This window comes from Biomphalaria glabrata, chromosome 15 (assembly GCF_947242115.1).
Source record: "Biomphalaria glabrata chromosome 15, xgBioGlab47.1, whole genome shotgun sequence".
Taxonomy (NCBI): Eukaryota; Metazoa; Mollusca; class Gastropoda; family Planorbidae; genus Biomphalaria; species Biomphalaria glabrata.
In genome coordinates, this window is record NC_074725.1 from 4,331,866 (window position 1) to 4,352,728 (window position 20,863).

A 20,863-nucleotide genomic window follows, 5' to 3' on the forward strand; every position below is an offset into this window, starting at 1 on the left:
ATAGCACCAATATAACATAGCACCAATATAACATAGCATTAGTATAATATAGCACCAATATAACATAGCATTAGTATAATATAGCACCAATATAACATAGCACCAATATAACATAGCATTAGTATAATATAGCACCAATATAACATATCACCAATATAACATAGCATTAGTATAATATAGCACCAATATACCATAGCATTAGTATAATATAGCACCAATATAACATAGCACCAATATAACATATCACCAGTATAACATAGCATTAGTATAATATAGCACCAATATACCATAGCATTAGTATAATATAGCACCAATATAACATAGCACCAATATAACATAGCATTAGTATAATATAGCACCAATATAACATAGCACCAATATAACATAGCATTAGTATAATATAGCACCAATATAACATAGCATTAGTATAATATAGCACCAATATAACATAGCACCAATATAACATAGCATTAGTATAATATAGCACCAATATAACATATCACCAATATAACATAGCATTAGTATAATATAGCACCAATATACCATAGCATTAGTATAATATAGCACCAATATAACATAGCACCAATATAACATAGCACCAATATAACATAGCATTAGTATAATATAGCACCAATATAACATAGCACCAATATAACATAGCATTAGTATAATATAGCACCAATATAACATATCACCAATATAACACAGCATTAGTATAATATAGCACCAATATAACATAGCACCAATATAACACAGCATTAGTATAATATAGCACCAATATAACATAGCATTAGTATAATATAGCACCAATATAACATAGCATTAGTATAATATAGCACCAATATAACATAGCATTAGTATAATATAGCACCAATATAACATAGCATTAGTATAATATAGCACCAATATAACATAGCATTAGTATAATATAGCACCAATATAGCATAGCTCCAGTCTAACATAGCAACAATATAACATAGCAACAATATAACAGCGCCAGTCTAACATAGCACCAATATAACATAGCACCAATATAACAGCGCCAGTCTAACATAGTGCCAGTCTAACATAGCACCAATATCACATAGCACCAATATAACAGTACCAGTCTAACATAGTACCAGTCTAACATAGCGCCAATATCACATAGCACTAATATAACAGTACCAGTCTAACATAGCACCAATATAACAGCGCCAGTCTAACATAGCACCAATATAACAGCGCCAGTCTAACATAGCACCAATATAACAGCGCCAGTCTAACATAGTGCCAGTCTAACATAGCACCAATATCACATAGCACCAATATAACAGCACCAGTCTAACATAGTACCAGTCTAACATAGCGCCAATATCACATAGCACCAATATAACAGTACCAGTCTAACATAGCACCAATATAACAGCGCTAGTCTAACATAGTGCCAGACTAACATAGCACCAATATCACATAGCACCAATATAACAGCACCAATATAACATAGCACCAATATAACATAGCGTCAGTCTAACATAGTGCCAGTATAATATAGCACCAGTCTAACATAGCACCAATATAACATAGCACCAATATAACAGCGCCAGTCTAACATAGCACCAATATAACATAGCATCAGTCTAATATAGAACCAGTCTAAAATAGCACCAATATAACATTGTACCTGTCTAGCATAGCACCAATCTAACATAGCACCATTCTAATTTAGCAACCAACCTAACATAGCAGGAGCCTAACAATAGCGCCAATCTAACTAATACCAACCTGGTATAGTACCTGTTTAGCTTAGCACCAGCATGCAATAGCGGCAGGCACTTAAGAGTTAATGTTTGGTGCGAAAGATGTGGACTGAAAGTCACACTCCATAGCACAAGTCGGCTAGAGGCCAGTAAGTAGCTGGCAGCAGATGGACTCTGAAAGAGACAGAGATCTCTCACGAAGGCCATAGGACACACATCTGATGGTCAAAGAAAAGCTATTGTAGAAGACAGGTGCAAAAGAAGGCAAGAAAACATAAAATGACCTAACCCCTCCTCCCTGGCAGACAATAGCTTTGTCTGCATCAAATGTGGAAAAAATGAGCAGGTCTCAACCAGGTTTGCGTAGTCTTCCTTTATCTTTGGGATCGAAGACAGTGTCATTATTATAGTATTAATTTGATTAGTAAATGTGGTTTATGTTGGTGTTAATTTCTATTTCATGTATGGAATAATCATTTCCTTAATTAATTTTCAAGACATTAAACTCAAGATATTCAAAGTGTGGTTTTATAGAGGCACCCCGAACCTGCAAATTCTTCGTTACTCTGAGAATCAAAAAGTATAATTGATAGTGTGAACAACACAACTGTCAAATCAAAATGCCTGGCGCTGGCTAAGAACGCATGCCGGAAATGTAGCCCACTGTTATTGTTTTCCAAGAACATATACTAGCCACTGCAGATCTGTGTTGTTCGACAAGGGCAAATCATCTAACAGCATTATTGATGAGCTTTAAGATGTTACTGTTATTGAACTTGTAGGCCAAACAATGCTAATAAAAGTCTTATCTATACAGAATACTTACTTTGAAAAATGAATCAATCCCAAGAAACCATTGAATGTTGTTTGCAAATTTCAGCTGGTAGTTCGTATCAAGGATTAGCTTGTAAGCTTCATCAATTTTGTTTGTTTCAACCAAGTCTTCAATGCGCTGTAACGTTTGACCCAGTTCATCCCCAACATCAGCCTTTGTAAGAAGATTTTTTAAAAAAAAGATTTTATCTAATGCATGAATCAGAAAAATGTACACATGATTTTGAAATAGTAAGGTTTACATCTGATGTTTGAAATAGTAAGGTTTACATATGATGTTTGAAATAGTAAGGTTTACATATGATATTTGAAATAAACTTTTTACATACATCATACATATATCACCTTCACCTATCCCTTAGTCTGTTGAACCGTTGGGGCACCACACAAGATCGTCTTTCTCCATTCCTCTCTGTCCTTTGCCTTGGATATAATTCCATTCACTGACCGGCCTGGCCATTCTTTTATGTTGTCTTCCCCTCGCTTTCAGTGTCTGCCTCTTCTTCTTCTTCCTGGTACTGTTCCCCGAAGGAAGGTCTTTGCAAGTACTGAGGACCTTGTGATGTGGCCATATAGTTTAATTTTGCCTTTTTTGACAGTGATCATAAGGTCATGGTGGGGGTCCAATAGCTGTATAATTATGCTTCTAATCTCTTTTTTTGTGGTGTTTGTGTGTTTGTGTGTGTGCCAGTGTGTGGTATATAAATGTTATAAATATGTCTATTTATAATATACTTGCCTTTGAGCGTCCATTTCCATTTTCGCCGCTCATTTTTCTTTCTATCTATCTGGCATTTTAGACAAAGAGATAAAAAAATTACAAAATCCGTTTAAAATACCTCGAGTTTTTCTAGTGAAACAAATGAACACTATGTTTTACCCATAAACACAATCTTAATCCTTTTAACAGGGGTAGTAACCTATACATCAAGATGCAAATCAACAATTAGTAGAAGTAATTGCCCTTTAAAAACAAGTGCAAAGACAACACGTAAAATATTAAAATACTAGTCGACCGGCGGCGTAGCATACGCCGCTATTTTACAGGGCCGGTCTTAGGCCACTGCAACCTATGCGACCGAAGGATCCGCACTTTCATGGAACCCGCGCTAATTCCTGGGGGGAAAATACATAATTAAATTAAACCATTTTATAACTTACAACAGATTTCCCGCGCCCTCCTGTCGATTTACCAGGAGCTCCTGGAAATCTCCCGAAATTGCAAAATATACGAAAAAGTCCTTAAAATATATGGAAATGTATAGAAAAAAATTTTCATTTTGGGGTGTCATTTAATATAGAAAACGCAAATCCTACGCGCTGTTAATAAAAACGGCATTATGCATTAGCCGTAATTGTGTAATCATATGAAAGAAGCTTATCGCGCTTCAAACTAATGAAGAATTACTTGAAGTCAACAATTCTCAAAGATAAATTGAAACATTTGGTAATTCTTGCTATTGAGCAGATCTATGTTGGAAACAGAATTATTATGATATACTGTATGACTTTGCTACACGCAAGGCTCGTAAAGTAATTCTGTACGTAGTAAAGAATGAATAAAATGCATAGACGAATTTATTTTCTAATACAAACTCTTCAGTTTCACTTATTGTCCGCTTCCCTACCCGAAATTGGCCCCGCGAGATCCGTTTCGAATAGGGCCCCACATTGCTTAAGTCCGGCCCTTGTATTTAGTGTTTGTAAAATGTTTGTTTGTAAAATGTTCTACATGTTTCGGATGTTCCTTCAGAGTTGACGATAGTTTACTTCCTAGTCCAAACCTCCCACAAGACGAAGGGGGAAGGAAGCGGGCAGGGTTTGACAGTCCAGCGCGCAGCCATCCGTAGCGAGCTGTGAAAACGTGTCCCCCACCCCTCTTGTTTTTTTCGTTGGGTGACTATCCGCAGAAATAAGAGAGTGATCTTTCCTTTCCTCCCCTTTTAAACTGTTGAGGGAAGAAGAGAATTATATATAGAGAGAGATACTCAATTAAAAAAAAAACACACTACGTTATGACTGTTTCTTAAGAGCAAATTAGTTACTCTTAATAATAACAAAATGAATGCTAGATTTAAACAAAAATTGAACTATTCCACTCCACCCCAATTCTTCCTCTCCTCATCTCAGTTTTCATGTTTCATTTACTTCCTCTTTAAAATTATTTACCAAGCTTGTATCAACTCTGTCCGTCTGTCTTGTTAAAAAGTTTGTACACGTTATTTCTCCAACACTCAAACTTGGATCAAGCTGAAATTTAGCACAATTATTTCTTTTACCTGAATACACTAGAAACAACTTTTAAAATTTGCCAATTAGTAAACTAACTATTGTTGATTAACTATTTTGTTTGGTATATCGAACAAGGGAAATAAATTATTCTCGACTGAGGTGGTGGTATTATCTGAATTAGTCCCCTTAGTATGTCGCCACTTTACAGTAAGTTTGAAACAAACAATAGATAATATACAATCTTTTATTTTTATACGCACATCACTAGTATAGTGATTAGAAGGTCGGCTTGAGGAGGTTTGAGTCATGAGTTCGAATTCAGGTCGTTTCCTCCTTTTTTTTATAAATGCTTTTGAAAAACGATGACGGTAAAATTCTTATCTTCTTCTTATCTTACGTAATACAGACGTTACTTCAAAAAAGAAGATGATTACGTCCTACATTCAGCCATATATCCCATTCTTTCTCCACCCACCCATCTATTTCCCCCATTTTTCTAATCGCCCAGATTTATTGTGCTGGTCTAGATCTATTACAAGTGACTGATCCAAACTAATCGATTCAACTACACTTCGTACAAGCTTTGTCTTTTTTATGTTTTTTTTTTAATTATTTTTATGTTTTTCTTGTTTTTTGATTCAGTTTCTTTTTAATTTGTAAATTATTTTTTTTTTAAGTTTCGGGGGGGGGGGGGGGGAGGGGAGTGACGTAGAGAATTGGAATTCAACCTTAGACCTTTTTCCTGAGAGACTTTTTAATTCCACACCCATGAAACATACTTTCTTCTTAAGATTCACATATTTATTATTATTACTGTCACAGACAAGAGCGATCAAATGCACAGATGGGTCGAACATTACTCCGAACTCTACGCCACAACAAGCTCAGTCTCTGCCTCAGCTCTTTACGCTATCAACCAATTACCCACAATGGATGAACTAGAGTATAAGTAGACGAAGTGCCCACCCTATTAGAACTCAACAAAGCCGTAGACACCATGGCTGCCGGCAAAGCCCCAAAATGGAGGTCTACAGGGCATGCGTTCATATAGCACGCTACTGTACGACAGTCGTGGAAAACCCACACCAAACAAGAAAGAAAACTAAACTCATTCCATTTGCGCTGCCTTCGAAGGATCTTAAAAATAACATGGAAAGAAAGAGTGTGTAATACTGAGAGATCCTCGCAAGAACTGGCCTTCCCAGCATCTTTATAGTCCTCAGGCAACGCCACCTGCGCTGGCTCGGACATGTTCGCCGGATGGAAGACAATCTCATCCCGAAAATCATTCTCTACGGGCAACTCGCGTCTGGCTCAAGATAAAATGGCCGCCCCTCCGTTACGTTGATGTGATAAAAAAGGGATTTAAAATCAGTGCACATTGATACTGACCATTGAGAAGACATAGCCTTAGACAGCACTAGTTGGAGAAAGACGGTGACCCAGAAAGCTATATATGGCTCCTTTTGTCTCGAAAGGCAATGGATGCGCCCAAATGAGTCACTGGTTTTGGCTTAATCTTGAGACGGGGCAGAATCTGGTGTGGCTAATCAAGCCAATTCTAGAACGGCAGACTTTGCCACAATTCGTACATGTGTATGCCTCTGATTTAGGGCTAGCAGACAGGGCAGCTTTCATTTTATCCCTCTTGATTAAAGCCGCTTCAATTCTTTTGTTCTCAGCAAGGGTTGTCCCAGCACGCACAGTCTGTCTCCATGCACTCCGGTCTTTGGCTATGTTTTCCCACATACTTTCGCTGATGCCTGAGGCTCTCATGTCTCGCTTGCAGACATCTCTATATGTTAGTCTTGGGCGGCCCTTGGGTCTGACTCCTTCCACAAGCTCAGCATATAAGATATCTTTCGGGATTCTACCATCTGGCATGCGGGGGACAGCTAGAAAACATGGGCCTCGGCTCTTGAAGAAAAGCGTGCCACACGGAAAATGGCCAGCTCCTCTACCACCAAAGCGGACGCCACCTTGACCTGCAACATATGTGGACGGGAGGGTCTCTCCGAAATAGGGCTCCATATGAAAAATTGTTCGAGATGAACCATAGTCGTTTTACGACTGAAGGAGGCCAATAGTATGCCCTATTATTACTATTTGCTTTTAATTGCTGACATCTCCCCGCCCAGCACACGCATAGATCTACGTTTTAAAATGTAACTTCTTTTGTTTGTATAGCAGGCACAATGCAATATGATTATTTATATATCTGACATTATCTTTTGGTCAAGGAAAACACGGTTAACACCTGATAGCTTATCAATATAACTGATTGATCTGCCCTTGTTTAACAACATTCGTCTACAGAGGCTAGTAGGCCTATATAAATAGCAGTATTCCTGTGAAACAAAAGCAGTCTTACATTTGTGTAGTGTACACTGACCTGTATTCGTGAACACACAAACATAAGCCTACTATGTTCTACTAGTCAATCGGTTTATCACAGCGAAAAACACGCACACACGCTGGAGAAAATATATATTCCGGCCTGTCTTCAAGCACATACTATAACCGGCAGAAGACTTCCAAGATTTATGATAAGCTACTCTTTCATTCAAACTTAACTTCAAGATAGGCAAACTTACTTGGTCTAAATTTAGCGACGAAAACAATGCTATATTTTAACTTTAAAACAAACAAACAAATAAATAGTGAGGTATCAGATTGCAATTCAATCATCAAGATATGTCAAATCTTTTTAAATCCGCAAGACTTATGTTTACTTTGAAACATTACAAATGGCCATGATGTGGGTTTCATCTAAATGACATTGTAGGCCTATTTGCATAAACTGTCTATACATAATGCATAATACATTCAGTTAGTCTGCCAGCTACTAATAGTAGACATAGGCAATCTAGGCTGCCGCCTAGGGCATCCGATCAAGTTATTTCAAGTTTTAGAAGTTAAAATATAAAACGTCTAAACGGGATAGTTAACTTTAATTTTATACAAGTTACAGTAAACATTAGAATTTAAATTACCGCCAACGTACCTGGCTACGCACCTAAAAGAAGGAAAACTCTTTTGAGTTCAAACCTCCGCTGCGGAACTACATGAAGTCGTTTAGTCCGTTCAAGATAAATATTTTATAGATCTAGTTTACAAGCAAAATTATATTTTTTTTATTATTTTTTTTTACGTTGGAAAATTATAACGGTCAAACCAGAGTTTTCCCAGTGTGACCGACGAGCAAGTAATTCGTTTCCCAACCATATAGATTCTACATCAACTTTCAGCTTGTTAGAAAAATTATGTAGATCTATAAATGTTTCAAGATCCTTGTCAACACAGGTGTTTCAGTTTTGAGCCCATGTATTAGGTTTTAGTTTCCAGGAAGTGGAAAAATTGTATTGTATTGTAAAAATGAAAATAAAGCAAACTATTAACACCACTAAATGGGATTCACGGAAAAAAAAATTTATACTTAAATAATTAGTTGTCTTTATAATAGGCGTAGTTATAGTGTGTTTCCGCGCCCCTCGCATCCTTCTAGCGACGCCACTGGGCTTTACTAGAGTGAAAATTCAAAATTAGTACGGAATTAAAACCGAATTAGAATAAATTAGCGAAAACTTTACTAGAGTGAGTTTTAAATGGGATGAAGACCAAACACATCCTACGCTTGTAATACTTTAACCATGGAACTATACTAATGGAACACCAGCTTCGAGATTTTATGATCAGAGTGCCGTCGCGCATCTTTTTTCGCGCACCATACCATTTTGAAAAATCGATGAGCATGCCAAAGAAGAAATTTACTCCGAGAGCCACTTGGATTGACCTTCATTGAGAGTAAAACTTCCCCACACTATATTTTATTAGATCTGTAAAAACTTTATCCATTTTCTGACTATCTGATAAAATAGATACAATTTCCCTGAATAATGGATCGTCACAAAAGATTTTTTTTTAAGGCCACTTCGTTAAAATAGGTGTTTCCAGTACTTCCTCATTTGGGTATTTTACACAAAATCTGGAATTTTTTTTATGTACATGTCATTTTTATCATCTGTCCCGCGCAACCAAACCATCCACTTTTCCCGGTCACCAATGTTCTTAACAAGATATCAAGAGAGAGAGGCTGGTCCATTATTTGCGTAGTCCAGCCAGCTTTTTTTTTTGACAACCTTTTTTCGTTCTCTCTCATGAAGGGTATGTTTTGAAAATTAGTCTTACAAAATACAATTCCATACCAACTCATGCAGTTATCGTCTTTTCACAGTATTGAGGAGTCATCCTTTTTGCTAGCCAGAGTGTTAATTGGCAAAAGTGAAAAATTCATTTTGTTTAATTTTTTAAAGTAAATATTCATAACTATATCTTTTATATAATAATATATTTTTAAAATAATAATCTTTTTATATAGACATGCTTTAATAGATCTAATAAATGATTAACTCGGACCTTGTTGATGTCTAAGAGCTGAGCCGAAGGCTCTTCGAGCTCTAAGTTTGAAAAAAAACCTGCTTGGACGCCAAACAGTAAAAAAAAACAAACCTGTGTGAACACACAGTTCTGTTTGGGAGAGACCCTAGACAATGCCTATATAAGGCATTGCTGTTTACCGATGCATTCGGCCCCCGACACGTGGACTAGAGACACGGCCGAAGGCCGGGAATGCACCGGGGACTTCTGCCATTTTCCTTCAATGTACCAAGCTAACTGTGCGGGATCCGCCATTTATGTAACGGTCCCTTTGAGGAACAGCGCATGGATTGGTGACGTGTTTGTGGGGACTTTGTTACAACCCCGCCCGTGCAAGGGGTGGACTCTCGTCTACCCGTGGGCCTACCCGTGGGCATCCCCACGGGAGTCCTGTGTTGCTACCCATTTCGCCTAGCCACTTCCTCAAATGGCCGTTTCCACGCGGGCGCCACGATGAGGCAGGGCAGCGTGCCCGCGTTAACTCGGACCTACCTACCAATATTGGTATATAAATACTTAAATCTGGGTATTTAAAATTTCGAATGCGATTTTTTTAAAAACCGAACTTATATTGATCTAGATCTCTTGTATAATATCTAGAATAATATAGATCTAGACCTAGATCTACAACACCTAGACTAAAGTTAAAGACTAAGGTCTAGATTTATTTAACGTTTTAAAAAAAATCAATAGATCTAATATAGACAGTCATGAGATCCACTCTATTTTATCTAGATCTAGACCATACATGAGATCAATAATTGTCAATATGAATATTTATAAAATAGAATCTAGTCTAGATTCTAGATCTATCGATCATCTATGATCTAGTCTGTCTATAGCACTATAGCTATACTTACTATTATACACTTTTACAGTATATGAGTATACTCATACAAGTCATACTGGCTATACTATAGTATAGACACTATAGTTAGTATAGTTAATACTTTTTAATAGTAGATCTATAATCTATCAATTCTATCTAAATCTAGACTTCACTTTCACATCACATTCACACGATTATTGATACAGACAGTGAATGAAACGAATGCAGTGGTTATACTGATTATACTTAAAGTGACGATACTACTTATAGATCTACCAGTTGATAAACATCATCATCATAGATAATAATCTACATCTATAATCATAGTGCCCTTTATTTAGTCAATATAGTCAAGTCAAGGTAGTGGAACGTAAACTCGAAGGTTTAATGTTTAATACAATACGGTATGAGTCTATGAGTTAGTATAAGATCTAATTATTTTGTTACTTTGTATGTGACAGTATGTCAATGTCTCAATTAAAATAATTAATATCATCTGCCATATCATTTTAAATATTTAAAAAGTAGACATAGATTTTTATTATATTATAAATAGATAGATTAGATCTACATATAATTTTACAAACTTTAGAAATGATTGATTTTATTTTTTATTGATAAGCCTTCTAGACTAGATCTAGCATCTCTAGCTAGACTCTAACATGTAGATTGTAGATCTTTGAATTGGATCGATATTCACCTTCCTAAATTGTCTCTAAAGTCTGTAGCTGATTTGAGAGGCCCAACGAGGCAAGACGAATCTATTAGTACTCTGTCTCTTGATCTATCTAGTAGGCCTACTAAGCTAGTGCATTAGCCATAGTGTAGTCAAATCTTGACAACTAGTCTTCTAGATCTAAGCTTCTAGAATAATTAGATCTAGATCCAGTTTAGATTTAGAATATAAAAGTTTTTACTACCTAAAATACTAAATCTACTGATCTAAATTCTAGATATATAGATCCAGTTCAGATTAGGATATAAAAATATTCCACTAGCTAAAATTCTAAAATGTACTGATCTATACTTAATATGTTAGATATTATATGACATCTACAAAAATTATTATTAAGATATAATTATAGATTCTAGACTAGTTATATATGTACATAAAATATATAAATAAAAGATAAAAATTTATGCAGGCCTAGGTCCCCTAAATTTATAATTGATCCAGATCTATCAGTAAAAGTTACCTTCGATTGGCAGTTTTACCCAGTCTAATCTATACAAGACAATTTATAATCCATGCCTTGCCTACACCCCATATATATTAGTTTCCATTCCATGCCATACCCAGACCCATGAGTTCATGAAATAATAAATGATGTGGTGTCAAGTTGGATCTATCCCCTGAAATTCAATACTTTAATATAAAACTCACATATCTAGTTAATTATTTGCTATGACACTCTGATAAACTTGGACTTGTGTGATACATATATGTTTCTTATCAGATTTAATTAATGAAGTTTTGGTGCATTTTAACCAGTAATAAGGCTACAAAAGTAGCATCAGGTGTATTCTAACCATTGGTATTTTTCCTGGCAACATTTCTATTCTAGTCTGTGATAAATTATAAATAAAAAAAAATGTTTGTAATGTTTCAGTTATTAACAAGTAGAACCATGGCAACCAGTTCTGATGATGTACCAGAATGGCTCAAGGATCATACTTATACTATTTCTACTCTCTGGGCATCCATTCAATATTTAATGTAAGTACTACTATACAATTTTTATTTTAGTTATCTAATAGATGTTTTATGAATTGTGTGATTTTCATGGTCAAGCAACATCCAAATATCTGGGATGGAATTTAACATTTTTCTCTAAGTTTTTTTTTTTTATTTATAACACTCTTAAGCACATTCATCTTCATGAAAGCCTAATATACCTTGGCTGTTGTGCAGGCCATTCCTTTACAATAAAATGTTAGATGAAATTAGGCAAAATTGTCTGATAATTTGTATGTTTGATACAACAACGTTTTCAATTTAATATTATTTTTTAATTGTAATGTTTTCAAAAGAAATTAACCAATATGCCTAATTGTATAATTACAGTTATGTTTGGAAATGCAAGAAAAAGGCATGCATTCCTGAAAAGTCAATGATTGGTTGCACCTCTTAAAGGTAAGGTACTGCAATTTTTCCCATGTACTTTTCTCATAAGCTGAAGTACTTGTATTTTTGAAAAACTAGTTTTCCATGAAAATGTAAATCATAATATATGTTATAGTTGCTTTTAGATTAGTTCAATTTGCATCAAATTAACTGAACATCTGCCTTCACCTATAGTAATAATTCATAACTATTAAGGCCAGGGCCATGTCTACACATTAACGCAGTAGCTCCTTTTAGGTACAGACTATTTTTAGAATGGCAAAATTATATAACTATAATTAATAACATATATACGTTTAGCATGGTCAACACATATGTCACACATATTTTTTAATTTTTTTAAAAATCCTTTTATTTATTTTTATAACTAGATAACTTTCTGTTATGAGAAAAGATGAGATTCTTGGACTCCTGCATAGCACCACCAGAAAGGAAAATCCCATCATGTTGCAAAATAAAAGTCTTGGACCAATTTTAATTTAAGATATATATATTATACTGTAAGCTGTATACATATTTATGTATATCCTGTCATTCAGCCAACAGGTTTGGATTTAGTATTTCTTTAAATCTGTTTGATATTGTACTTGAAAACTATTAATCTGAGCCCCATTAAAACAAGAGGGAGTGCAGTGGATGAGTGGTAAGGGAAATTTTACTTTTTTAAAATTAAAATAAGAATCTAACAAAAGTAAACATATAAAATATGGTGCATTCTCCTTAAAACTAAAACCTGGTGCAAAGGTTTAAAATGTTGGCAAAAAAAAAGCAACATCAATTAAATATTCTTAATTCCCTTTGCAAAACTTACAGAGAAGAACATGCATGTTGTTCCCTCATAAGTTTCTTGACAGAGGAAATCTTGTTTATATTAGATTTGAATTAAGCAAATTAAGAAAAAAATTATAATCATTATTTCAAATGGTTGTATCTAAACCTTATGAATTATTTTTCAGTTATAAGTATATTGAAATGAATGGATAATCATGAAATTGTTAAATAATTGCTGCTATCATTCCATTGACTAAAGAACCATAATTTTTTTTTTAAATTAATTTCAAAATTAATTAATTAATTAATTTTCAAGCAGAGTTCACATAGATCTTGAGTGAAATTTTTCTTTTTTTGACTAATGCTTTAATTTTATTGTATCATTAGTTTTTTATTTTTATTACCCAGAATATTTTAAAAATGAGTACACTATTTTCATGTAATAATGTAACTTGGTATTCACACATCAAAATACGCTATAATCTTTAGGCCATATAGATTTGTATAAATATAAATTAACTTGCTTAAATACATTGTAAATGTATATTGTTTGGATAAGAATAAAGTTTTTCTGTAGACAATTATTGTTCAAGATTTGTGGATGCTCCTGCTTAATAAATTATATACACAGGTCATTAGTTTTAACACACTACTGACACAAGAAAAACTGGTCGCCCCCACTTCCATTACATAGATGTAATAAAACGTGACCTCAAATCAGTGAACATCAATACTGACAATTGGGAAGACATAGCTTTAGACCGCAACAGATGGAGAGACAGTGACCAAGAAAGCTATGGACAGTGAAAGTACATAAGTCTCAGCTCAGGAAGAAAAACGTACAATCCGAAAAATGGCCAGCTCCTCTACCACCGAAGCAAAAACCACCTTAACCTGTGCTATCTGTGGATGGGAGTGTCTCTCCGAAATAGGGCTCCACAGCCACATGAGGAAGTGTGCTCTGAGATGAAACCTTAGTCTTTCTATTTCTACGACTGAAGGAGGCCAATGATGATGATACAGGTCATTAGTTTTAACACGTCTGATAATAAATGACAGTACAAGTTATTGAATGAAAATTTGTCATTATTTCAGGTGCTTTAGGCCTACATCAATGTGAGGTACCAGTACTTTGATTGTGATAAACAATTTAAAGCAACATTTTGAAATGAATAGTGTGTAGAATTGACAGTAAATACATTTAAGTGATGGGCTGTGATCTGCATGAATTGAATTTGTGTTTTTGATCTTTACTTCAAGTAAATGTTAATGAACAATTAATTTTTAATGAATTTATAAATAATTTAAAAATAAATACAAAGAAACCATAAACATCTACTTTATTTTAATAATTTTTTTCATCAGAACAGAATTTCCAACTTTGCATTCTTAAAATAAAATATAATTTATTTAGAGTAGAGTCAGAACACAAAATCATAGTTTTGAAATTAAGTAAATTAAGCTAAGCTGTGATCTCTTATAAACATTTGTATATAGACTACACACAATTTAATTATTATTTTTCATCAAATTGCAGGAACTAGTACATGTACTTATGCATATTTGACAATAAAAAACCTTAGTCAATGAAATAGTAATACTAGTAAATGAGATAAAAGTAAACTAAATATCATCAATGCTATTGAAGCCACACTTGTTTCTTTTTATCTTGTTTGGTGGACTGCAATTAAAGTTGCTATTAATTTTACTGATTGTCTTAGCTGAAATGCCAGTGTCGTCTCTTTGAATCCTAAGCTTATTTTCTTGGTTACTGGAAGTCCAGATGTTTGGAGTTTCATTTTAAACACCTATATATTCCGAAATGGCCTTCCGATAGGCAAAACCTATTTGCCTAACATGTCATATGCACATAAAGAGGTACCACAGAAATTCTTTAAAGACAAGCTTAGGCGCCAACTTGCTTTAACTGACATAGAATAAGAGAGCACCTGGTTGCATACAGCTTCAGAGCAAGACAGCTGGAGGTCACTTACAAAGGTGTGGTATACACCAATGAAAATTAATTGCCGAGGGTAGACGGCAAAAAGAAAAAAAACAACTGATTCTACCACAGGTGGACAATGGTTATGCCTGTGCTCAGTGTGGCATAATATGTAGGTCACAGCTGGGGCTGAGTAGCCACTGGAAACATAGCATTCCTCATAAGTCTTCGGAATCAAAGACAAGCCTATCATTTTTGTAGAATAGTTTGTAGCTTCTGTAAATGCATGAAATGCCGTCACAAATGACACAAGTCCTCTGTGAGTTTGATATAGTTTGATGGATTATAAACATCTTACTTCTTTGCCTTATATTAAATGGTCCTTCTGTCTGTTCCACTAGGTTTATCTAAATATCATTGATATATCGTAACATGTCATCAAAATAAAAACTAGAATCTCTGCAACTGGTTTACAAGTCAGAAGTCATATTAACACTTGCCATTTAAAAAAAAACAATTTAGATTACTGATTAGTCAAATTAGTGACTGATTATTCGATTCATTTTAGGCCTATAATTTTTTTTATGTGAATATATAATGATCCTTTATACTTTGTGACTTTACTAGTAGATCTATACTTTGGAGTAGACTTGTTTGTTGAGCTAAAGTCGGAAGTACACATTGAATTTTACTGTGATCTAGTAATCATCTAGTCAAATGTAGTGATCTACTAGTAGTACTACTAGATCTAGATCTATTCTAGATGTAGATTCTAGTAGTAGAGAGAGTAGGCCTATCTGTCATATCGTGATCAGTAGGTGGCTGAAGTTTTATAAATCTATTCCATGACAAAAACCCTGGCTAGATTTAGATCTACTGGTCTAGACATCTAGATCTAACTAGAATTAAACTAGAAAACTGAATTAGAGAAGTAGCTTTCTGGATCTAGAACTAGAATCTATATATTACTAATATTATATCTAGTTGCGTCAAACGCTTAATTTTTGGTTGTTGTTTTTAATAAATGCACATAAAATACATTGTATTTTGGCAATAAAAATACCCAGTTGGTAGTCAAGTAATTCTAATAATTAATTAATGAATGACTCTATCAGTATTTGTTTTAGATCTATCAGATTCATATGACTTATTATTTATACTTATTTTATATCATTCGTCCAAGAAAATCTAGCTCTAGATCTATTTCATTTTAGATTAGGCTGTAGTTGTTTTGTTGTTGTTTTTTTGTCATTTTATTTAGGCTACAATATTATCAAGATTAACTTTTTCTTTGTTTCCCACGAGACGTGTATGCCTATAGCCTAGTCCTTTCGATAATAAAAAAAAAAACGATTAGAAATGCGTAGCTTGGAGTGTCAAAACTGTATTAGGCCTCCTATTTTTATTTCGTGCAATTTAGTATATCGTAACAAATACGCATTTAGCGGAACGGTAGACAGGTCTTCATCCAGATTTAGTGTAAATAAACCAAACAGAGAAACACTGAAAGATTGTATTTTCGGAATTTAGATTCTATTTTTTGGAAAATAAGTGGCATTTTATAGGGTGATCGAAAAAAATAACTTTTGTGACGATCTCTTATTCAGGGAAATTGTATCTATTTTATCAGATAGTCAGAAAATGGATAAAGTTTTTACAGATCTAATAAAATATAGTGTGGGGAAGTTTTACTCTCAATGAAGGCCAATCCAAGTGGCTCTCGGAGTAAATTTCTTCTTTGGCATACTCATCGATTTTTCAAAATGGTATGGTGCGCGAAAAAAGATGCGCGACGGCACTTCGACTCTCTTTGTCTTTGTAAAAAACTCGAAGCTGGTGTTCCATTAGTATAGTTCCATGCTTTAACCACGCATTGAAATCGTGTGCATATTTCACTTTTTCGATCAGCGAGTCGAAACCCATCACTTCTTGACGAAATAAAACAGACACGAACTTTGAAATTTAAATTCAAAATTGCAAGGAAATAAAACTGAATTAGATCTAAAATTAAGTAACAAAAATTATACTACTTTCAAATCTATCTCAAAGTACTAAACATATCTATAATATATTTCAATAGTACTACCTACAAATCTGTTATGAAACTCACTAGTGTTGCTTATAGATCTAATCTACATCGAAAATCACTTCTTGATTGTCCAATATGTGGACCTTGTATCTTCCATTGATTGAAATCTATCAACTGCAAGCTGTTTATTGGTAACGAATTGGAAGAGAAATAGTCCAGTCGCGGAACTAAAGTTAAACTGAAACTGAAAGAGATTTGATCGGACGTATAAATGTTTTCTTAGAAGACGCACAATATAAATCTAGCCTAGATCAACGTCTATTTGGCGTTCAAAAACCAATGTGGCGGGGGGGGGGGGGGGGAGAGAACTGAAAATAAAAGTAGGCATTTTGTATTCATAGTTCAGCTTGATGTCAAAAGCCCCGGGCTTAACAATAGAGCCTTAGAGCACCTCACCCTGCCGCTCCCATTTGATATTTGTCATGCAGGATGAGAGTGTGGAAGTAGAAAGCATCCAATACGCAATGCAGGAGTCCTAAATGGAAACAAACGTAACCATTAATTTGACATTGATGTACATTTTTGTAAAATTCAATTCATTCAGTAACGTTGGCAGCAATCAAACAAAAGTGACCACCACGCGCTACAACTTTTTACCGGAAACATTCAGATGATGGGAGACGAAACTATACGTACCAAACAAAGTTTTAAAAAAAATACTTTAACAAACCCACAAAGCTTATCCGATGGGAAGAACTCCATATTTACGGACACGTGTCTCAATACTGTAAGGTTTATTTCCCTTTTATTATGTAAAAAATTTACTAATTGGTTACTTTTTTTTTATTTGAATCGTGATTTGTTAGGAACAATGAATAATTGTGTCAAGTTTTTACTTGATCCGAGAACGGGAAGTGGGAGAAATCACGTGTTCAGACTTTGTACCATACAGGCAGACGTAGTGAGTTGATGTAAGCTTTGTAAAAACTTTTGACAGGGGTACAGTGAAACTGAAATGATGAAGATGGAAGGTAACGGATGAAAATGGCAGGTATCTAGTTAAGATTGGCGGTACCTGATCAAGGCAATAGCTGATGAAGAATTGAGGTGTAGCTGATAAAGATGAAGCACAGCTGACCAAAAAAAAAGTATCAGATTAAGATTGGAAGAAGCCCTATTAAGATGTGAGATAGCTAAGGGTAGTTGATGATTAGTTAATGTGGCTGATTGGGATGAAAGGTTGCTGAAGAGGATGACAGGTATCTGATTAAGATAGAAGGCAGGTAAAATGATTAACCTAAAGAGGATAACAGGTATCTGATTAAGATAGAAGGCAGGTAAAATGATTAACCTGAAGAGGATGACAGGTGGCTGATTACGATAGAAGGCAGGTTAAATGATTAACCCGAAGCGGATGACAGGTGGCTGATTACGATAGAAGGCAGGTTAAATGATTAACCTGAAGAGGATGACAAGTGGCTGATTACGATAGAAGGCAGTTTAAATGATTAACCTGAAGAGGATGACAGGTGTCTGATTACGATAGAAGGCAGTTTAAGTAATTAACCTGAAGAGGATGACAGGTATCTGATTACGATAGAAGGCAGTTTAAATGATTAACCTGAAGAGGATGACAGGTGGCTGATTACGATAGAAGGCAGTTTAAATGATTAACCTGAAGAGGATGACAGGTATCTGATTACGATAGAAGGCAGTTTAAATGATTAACCTGAAGAGGATGACAGGTGGCTGATTACGATAGAAGGCAGGTTAAATGATTAACCCGAAGAGGATGACAGGTGGCTGATTACGATAGAAGGCAGGTTAAATGATTAACCTGAAGAGGATGACAAGTGGCTGATTACGATAGAAGGCAGTTTAAATGATTAACCTGAAGAGGATGACAGGTGTCTGATTACGATAGAAGGCAGTTTAAGTAATTAACCTGAAGAGGATGACAGGTATCTGATTACGATAGAAGGCAGTTTAAATGATTAACCTGAAGAGGATGACAGGTGGCTGATTACGATAGAAGGCAGTTTAAATGATTAACCTGAAGAGGATGACAGGTATCTGATTACGATAGAAGGCAGTTTAAATGATTAACCTGAAGAGGATGACAGGTGGCTGATTACGATAGAAGGCAGGTTAAATGATTAACCCGAAGAGGATGACAGGTGGCTGATTACGATAGAAGGCAGGTTAAATGATTAACCTGAAGAGGATGACAGATGGCTGATTACGATAGAAGGCAGGTTAAATGATTAACCTGAAGAGGATGACAAGTGGCTGATTACGATAGAAGCGTAACTACTGTATAATAACAGTATAGATGCAAATACGAACAACATTCACTCATGAAACACATACACACTCACATAAATACAAAAATTAGACTTCTATGAACTTCTCGATGACGACAGATGATCTTGTAACACTCTGACCAAAAGTGGGATGTAGGAGTTTTTAAATCTTTCTGTTTTAGTTCTAATGGAAAGGAGACGACCACTTCGTTCAGATCTTATGTAACACTGGTTTAATGGGTGCAGGTTGTCTTGAAGAATAGAGAGTGTTTAGGAAAGGCACTTTTAATGAAAAAAAAAGAAAAATCTCTTCAAGAGATGGTAGCTCTATTCGAGTGATATACGATGCTTTTTTAATTAGTCTATTTAAGTCTAAGTCTTTGTGCCACTGAAGTATTACCATACCAGTATGTGATGGCAAAGTTAATTAGACTGCTGATGGTTATATATATATTATATATATATATATAATATATATATATATATATATAATATATATATATATATATATATATATATATATATATCAATCTCTCTCTCTTTATATATATGTGTGTGTGTGTGTGTGTGAGTGTGTTTATGTGTAATCTACAAGGTGTTAACTGTTGGCCATCATTAAAAAGTTTTTTATTGTATTTTGTAAAAAATGTTATGTTTTACATGTTTCGGATGTTCCTTCAGAGTTGAAGATAGTTTACTTCCTAGTCCAAACCTCCCGCTGGACGACGGGGGATGGGAGCGGGCAGGGTTTGAACCCTCGACCGTCGATAAATCCAAACGACAGTCCAGCGCACAAACCGCACGACCAGGCAGCCTGATCGGAATTATATCGACCTAGGTTTCCAAGTGCAGTCTAGTAGTACAGATCTAACAGTTGGAAATGTAATAGTGAAAGTGAAACATAGGTTTAGATCTAGAGGGTTCAGAAAGCCTGGAGATTCGCTTCTTAACGAGAAGTAGGTCAAGTCTGTCAGCCAACTGCTAAAAGTTTTTACCTTTTTTTTACCTGTCCCTTGGTCTAGCGATGCCCAACCTAATTTAATTAGCATGCGGGCAAATTTATTTTCCGACACTTGTGACGCGGGCCAAATGATCGTAAAGGTAAAAAAAAAAACAAACAGCCACACTTTCTTTACAAATCATATATGTTGGCTTATTATCAAGTTAAAAAAAAGAACCGTTCACTTTTCCTGGTAGACTCTAAATTCCACTTGTAGTTTCTTCAACTCTCCCATTTCAAAAACGTACAAATGTTAATGGTTATGTTGCCAATGTATCAGAGAGACCTAATGTAGGTAAGATACATTTTTCAACCTTTTTTTTTTTTTTTTTGATTTTCTACTCTTTGTGCCGACGTTTTGGCGGGCCGGGTGGAAACACTTTGCGGACCGAATATGACCCGCGGGCCGTAGAATGGGCATCACTGCCTTTGTCTGTCTGCTTCTTCTTTTTTTTTCATGGTACTGTTCCCTGGAGGAAGGTCTTTGCGAGCCCCGAACACTTTGCAATATGACCATAGAATTTTAGCTTGCGTTTTTTTTACGATAGTTAGCATGTCATCACGGGGTCCAATCGTAGCAGTAACCCTGTCTCTAATCTCTTGGTTTGTGATGCGGTTTTTA

General features: G+C 35.1%; 1 protein-coding gene and 1 long non-coding RNA gene across 6 annotated transcripts in view; one reads left to right on the forward strand and one right to left on the reverse strand.

The window, feature by feature from the left end:
• Positions 1-17,174, reverse strand: part of LOC106072194 (uncharacterized) — a 55,091-nt gene extending 37,917 nt beyond the window's left edge. Inside the window, exons 1-3 of one of the 5 annotated variants that reach the window (XM_056011702.1) lie at positions 17,020-17,174; positions 3,313-3,361; positions 2,566-2,727 (exon numbers count right to left, since the gene is read on the reverse strand). In XM_056011702.1, the coding sequence (XP_055867677.1) occupies positions 2,566-2,727; positions 3,313-3,345 (195 nt within the window). In that variant the 5' untranslated portion in view covers positions 3,346-3,361; positions 17,020-17,174. Of the gene's footprint in view, positions 1-2,565; positions 2,728-3,312; positions 3,362-7,809; positions 8,986-10,102; positions 10,203-16,995 lie in introns of those variants that run through there. The other 4 variants (XM_056011703.1, XM_056011701.1, XM_056011705.1 and 1 more) reach the window with 4 other exon arrangements.
• Positions 9,849-13,548, forward strand: LOC129923038 (uncharacterized). The gene is made up of 5 exons (XR_008774958.1): positions 9,849-9,898; positions 10,238-10,475; positions 11,682-11,788; positions 12,137-12,205; positions 12,568-13,548. It is a non-coding gene; the product is annotated as an uncharacterized LOC129923038 (long non-coding RNA).
• Positions 17,175-20,863: the final 3,689 nt, after the last annotated feature.